At 36.0% G+C, this 6,372-nt stretch overlaps 1 protein-coding gene across 1 annotated transcript; it reads left to right on the plus strand.

Moving 5' to 3' along the window:
• The first annotated feature begins 1,122 nt into the window (after window positions 1-1,122).
• Window positions 1,123-5,488, plus strand: LOC105171863 (uncharacterized). The gene is made up of 5 exons (XM_011093109.3): window positions 1,123-1,943; window positions 3,323-3,483; window positions 3,871-3,957; window positions 4,283-4,441; window positions 4,923-5,488. Exons 1-5 carry the CDS (start codon window positions 1,811-1,813, stop codon window positions 5,019-5,021), a joined length of 639 nt encoding a protein of 212 aa, XP_011091411.2. The 5' UTR covers window positions 1,123-1,810; the 3' UTR covers window positions 5,022-5,488.
• Window positions 5,489-6,372: the final 884 nt, after the last annotated feature.

The following is a 6,372-nucleotide window of genomic DNA, read 5'->3' on the forward strand; positions in this document are numbered from 1 at the left end:
CAAGGTCTAAACATTGGTCCTTAATTAACTGTAAAATTGTTTAAAGACCAAGGTCTCTAGCTTCATACTTAGTGAAAGGATATTCGTCCTAGTTTGATATAAAAGTCCTTATTGTCTATTTGAACCACCTTTCCATTGTTTTGAGCTTAATATATGACCTACAGTGACCATTAGATCATTTTAATATCTATGACATGTGAAATTGTACAATTAGGATCCTCTATATGTATTGACCCCATATATTGTAGGTATAAGCTTATGCTCCACACTCTTTCTATTCATCTTCTTCATTTCTCCATTTATAAACTAACTTAAGTATCAGAGGGTCATCCAAAGGTTCTCCCAAAATGGTTTAATGATCATGTGTTTTGCAGGTTCTTTTGCTGGAGATTCAAGATATACCCATTTGAGTTGGGGATATCCATTAAGGCTGTTCTATATTTTTTCAAACAACAGGTCTATGTAGATTAATGATATGTCTTAAATGGATCCAAACAATAATTCAATTAATTAAAATTATTGTTCAAGCTATCCCTAACTATTTTCATATTTCTTTTTATAAGAAACAAATTTACCAAACATATTAAGTATGCTTTATTTCAACTTAATTAAATTAGATTACATCATCGGTTCTTACTGCGTCCAACTTCATTGTTTATTTAGTTGCATTACATATCACTAACTACTTCTATATTTCTAATTTTTCTCATTTTTTTTGAGAAATGAATTTTCAAAAACATATTTAGTAAATTAATATTTTTAAATTAATGAAAAAAGTGGAGGATTTTATGTATAATTAAAACTTGCAATTTGTATGTGACCATGTAAATTCCTATTCTTGTTCTTAATATATAATTCGAATTATATGATTACATTATAAATTTCAATATACATATAAAATATTCATCTTTAATGTATATGATCACTATTTAAAATAATAAATAATACAAATTTAGTCATATTATGTTATAAATTGTATTCAAAATACTTTTATGTTATTATTATCTAAAATTTTAAATCTTTTAAACATATAAAAAAAATATCACTTATTCGATGCTACCCGACCTGTTGGCAACTCAATTCATTTAGAACCCATTAACTTAAATCCATCTTTGACCCAATTCATATGGCCCCGCCCCGGCCCGCCCCGCCCATCTTGGAATCCATAGGTATGGTGCAAGCATCATACCGGCACGAAGAGTCGACGGGATAGCCGGACGAAGTGCATTTAGGACCTGAGCAAACGGGTTTTACGAGCTTGGCCTCAAAATTGAACAACTCAGCAACTCATCCGCCAATACAGCGATGTTGTCCCGGAGCGAGTTCCCCAGGTTTTCTGGCAAAGTGGCTGGATTTAGAAGTGTTCTTCCAGGTTTACAAGAATACATCCGCCGAGCTGAAAGTCAGACTAGCCTCAATTCACATATAAGGTGATGCTCTGGGTTGGCATAAGATGTAGTGCGGCAAAAGGAGGGAGACCGGAGATTGAGGAAGATGGCTTTTTTCGGTTTTTGGCAGGCGGCGCCAGGGTGGGGAAGAAGATCGGGCAGGCGGTTGAGGAAGATAGGGTGGGGGCGGCGTGCGGCGGAGGGGGGATGCGGGAGATTGGTGTAGACGCATTACCCGACCCGACTCCCACCCGAACCGTCCGAGCCATACTACCCGACCCGACTCGACACTCCGAGCGGGCTGTGCGCTTAACAACATATACAATCCGCTTCTCATCCATCTTATCTACTTTCCACCAAGAAAAAAGGATATATATTGAGACTCATTTCTCCCCATAAAAAAGCACGGGAAGATATCAGCAATGGCTACCACACCATGCATAGATCTTTGTAACAACAGCATGTTTTGCAAAAATAGGCCCATTTCTATTATGGGTTCATCAGCTTTTCCATTGCGACAATCCAGAAAGCGACGGGCTCAGTGCTTCTTGAAAGGTCAGTTCAATTGGCTAACTTTCTTGATAAATTACTGGTGTTTCTGATGGATTTACGTGGTGCTTAGATGTGAGACTTCTGGCTGATGAGTATGGTGATGATTTTTCGTCGAAATTTTATGTTGTTTTGAGAGCTTGATTATGGAACTTAGTGGCTTTAGTTCCTTCGTATGAAAATTGAGGGTGTAGGGTATTTCAAGAAATTGTTACCTCTGGCTCGGGTGAGTATATTAATTCTACCGAAGATTATCACTCAAATGGGCATGCCGTGATGTTCTTTGATGAGCCAAGTCCTATGTTATGTGGATAACTCTCATTGTCCTATAGTAGCAAGGCACACAAATACTTCATTTGGATGGAAAGATTTGATTTGAAGGAAGGATGTATATGGGGATAGGATTTCAAAGAGTCAACATTAAAGGGATTTGAAGTTCATGACAGGTCCACAAAGTTTAGATCAAAATACAAGTTCAAGGATTTGAAATCCTTTGTAACGCGTAATTGGCCAAACAAGGCCAACGTACTTGTTATCTTGGATTTGAAATTTTCAAATCCTTCAATCCAAATACAACCTCAATGAATTTCATTAACTCTGGAGCATTTGTTCAGGAAGAGTAAGGCAATCATAGCTTGATGGTGCAGTGTGCACTGAGGTGCACATTTTGGACTAATGATCTCACTGAATTTGATTTTTTTTGTTGCAGATGTTTACTCCAGTTTCAGTTTCACTGCAAAACTTTCTTCTTTCTGTTAAACACATTCTTCACAGATCTGACTTTCTGTACTGGGAGACGTTGCATGTATTTGTATAATACTCCTCAAGCTTATGAAAGACATGTGTGTGCTATTAAGAGAAAGAAAATATTGTAGACTGTATGTGGATTAAAAATTCCGTTTGGGCTGAGACCGACATTATATATGGTTATTCTGTTGGGTGGGTTGATGGGCTGTCATGCCTGCGTCATAGTTTCAGCTGTGTGAACTTGAACATAGTAGTTGTGGTTGCAATCATCATTTCAGGAAAAGAAGATAATAAACGAAAATAACGGAAGAAACAAAGCACAAAGAACAATATAGATGGTGTAGGAACTGGATTAGTGGAAGCTATAAGAAAAGAATCAATAAATGAAAGGAAAAAGGCTAATATTCTGTTCTCTCAACAATAAATACCAGGGGACAGGGAGAAGTCATATTTATGTTGGATTACTAATTTGAACTTTAATAATGTCTTAGTCATGTTTGATTGCATCTTTGGCAATTTTAAATATACGTCTAATCGTATATATACTTTTCCGTTGATATTTATGTCCGTGTCTGCATTACTTTTATTAACATTTACTTTCCCTTCATCTGATTCTGTATGGTTGAATAAAATTACAGAAAGGAATTATTCTCGAAAATTTATCACACAAGGAGCTATTCCTTTCCTGAAGAGAACTTCGTTTTCTTCAATATCGAAGACATCAGTATCTACAATTACCAGATGCAGCAACTCCCCGAACTTAGGTGGGGATAGAGATGAACCCTCGAACCAGGAGAAGGCATGTCTAGACACCATCCATTAGCACAAACCTACACTCTGTCCTCTACTCTATGCATGTGGAGTCCGTTTATTGCTTATTGAGATTTTTATTATACATATTCTTTCTATACTGCCTTTTCTAGCATAGCATAATTTTCCATCTGCAGTCCCTTGCTTAGATTGTTAAACCTTTTGCTATAAAAGTTAACATACAATCAATAGAGCATTATTCGTTCACTATTCATTGGTTGGCCGTTAATGGAAATGATAACTTATAACTCCTGTAATGTTGTATGATTTCGTCATTTTTCAAATGTTCAATGCCATAGCAATGTGTCAACTTAACACTTCGCTACAGGTATTCCTAAGTCATGTTAGTCATATTAGTTACTTGCTCCTGTTGCAGACACCTTTTGGATATACAAGGAAGGATGTTTTACTAATTGGACTTGGTGTTACTGTTGCTGGTATTGGTTTGGAAAGTGGACTGGAGGTATCCTTCCTCATGTCTCGTGATGTTTCATTTCTAACCTTTATTCCAAAATAATGTGCTTCCTTTCTTCATAATACCACTCTTTGCCATTGGCAATGCAACACTCGCACACAGGAACCTCTTTCTATCTCATACTCACGGTAGTATGATATAAGGTGATATTCTTTCTTATGGGTATCCTACTTTGTTGTATGAGCTACATGTAAATGAGACATAAAAGTATTCAGTTGCCTCTATAATCTTCACCAACAATAAAATGATATTATCATGAGATACCTGGATCTTGATACTATCGTACCTCTTGTTTTCTTGAACTTTTATGCAGTATCTTGGAGTTGATCCATTACAGGCTGGGAATGTCGTTCAGTTGGTCCTGGTTTTAGGTCTGACTGTAGGATGGATTTCAACATATATCTTCAGAGTCTCAAATAAGGAAATGACATATGCCCAACAGTTACGTGACTATGAAGTCAAAGTCATGGAGGTAAAGTCATGTTTAACTCGATGTCTCGTTTTTCTTTTTAGCATCTCAAAATCTTGTATTATCTGTTTTCTAGGCAAGAACTGATTTCAATATAGAATTGAAGGGGAAGACGTAGGACTATTCCAGGAAAGGGTCATCTGTTTTTAACAACTCACTCTCTTGCATTCTCTATTTTCTGGGCAAGAACTGACCATATCAAGCCAGTCCCTGGGATAATCCTATGTCTTCCTATTCAATTCTATATTTTATTTATTATTTACATTAATATGCATTCAATTCAAAGAAAAAAGGGTAAAAGGAAAACTATGTTATCCACTCTTGAACATGTGATGAAGGATTTGAGCCATATAGTAATAGTCTTCTCACTGTTAGCTTTCTATTTTTTGTATTTCTGCTGTTTCATTAAAAGCCAATTTCAATGTCTTCTGGTACTATTATGGCCTTGGCTATCTTTCCACTTTGTTTTGACATGGTTTAACAGAAAAGATTGGAAAGCTTAACAGAAGCCGAGATAGAAGCCTTGCTTGAGCAGGTTGAGGAAGAGAAAAGACGTTTGGCTGGTGGCGAGCAAATGAAATGATGGTTTCTTGAAGTCTTTAATGCACTTCAAAATAGTCGAGAAAGATGATGAAGTACTCTCAACGTATCATTCCTGTACAAAGTCATCGTGATGCAGCAATAGCTGATAGCACCAGTGATAGATTTCGAGACGTAAACTACATACAAGTACATGTAGGGTGAAGAATTCGGAAAATGGGTTAATATTATGTTAGCGTTCTTGACGTATAAACAGATCTATAGCATAATTCACTTATAAAAATGAAGAGGAAGTATATAGATGAACTGGTTGCTCATTCAATACTTCTCTCCCCAGTTTCATTTGCCCTTTTCTGGTCATTCTGAGGTGAGGAGACATTATTAGCTCTAATTGCAGCTCGTTTTGTACATTCTGTGTATGCAAAAACTGTAGCCAATTCCTATAATTACTCAGTGTTGTAAGTTTTGTTGCTCTGCACAAGAAAATATTCTTTGTTTTTGCCATGATTATATACAGGGTGTTTAGTGTTTCTTAGCTAACGAAAAGGTAAGATTTTTAGGTTACACCAATGATCACAACCAATTTATCTATTCGAATGGTTGTTATCTATGCATCAATGATTAGCAGTGGAATCAAGTATGAATTTGATTTTAATTGAAAAGCTTTCTCTTATATTTATTCATCCTCTTTAATTTCCTCTTTTAATTAAACTTCAAACAAAACCCCCTTTAATTTTATTTGGAGAAATTGACTTAGAATTAATATCTATGAAATCGCCTCTGCTTCACCATTTTCACAAAATATTAATAGCAAATAATTTTTCATGTACCTCTTCCTCAAGCCATGATGACTCTACCTGACTTTGCATAAATATTGCTCTATTTTTAAAATGTTCATTTAATAGGGGCATATATTTCGGGGTGGGGGGGGGGGGGTGTTGGAAAAAAAAAGAAATAGGGGCACAAATACAAAGAAATAGTAAATTTACTATAGTTTGGTGTAATTAAAGGCCAAAGCATGCTTGCTTCTCCTTGCCATGAAACAAGCTCTCACCTCCTTATACTGGATTCACTCTCGGATTCAAGCCTGTTGTGAGAACGACACTCACACTCTCAATTCAATCTCAGATTCACACTAGGGTTGGTAGAAATGAAATTGGTCCAAAAGATTGAAGAAATTTTTTGTTGATTTTGGATTTCTTTTCTTTCGTTAGGGATTTGGGGATTAGGGGTTTTTGACGAGAGAAAATTGGAAAATTTGAGGGTTTGAATTCAAGACTATGGCTAAATGGGCTAATTGTTACACGACAGTTAAAATAAGAGGGATATTGATAATTTTTCAAATAATGAGAGGGTATTCGTAATTATACCAAATCTAAGAAGAAGTCGTTATA

This window comes from Sesamum indicum, linkage group LG10, assembly GCF_026168435.1.
Source record: "Sesamum indicum cultivar Baizhima isolate 11 linkage group LG10, ASM2616843v1, whole genome shotgun sequence".
Classification (NCBI taxonomy): domain Eukaryota; kingdom Viridiplantae; phylum Streptophyta; class Magnoliopsida; order Lamiales; family Pedaliaceae; genus Sesamum; species Sesamum indicum.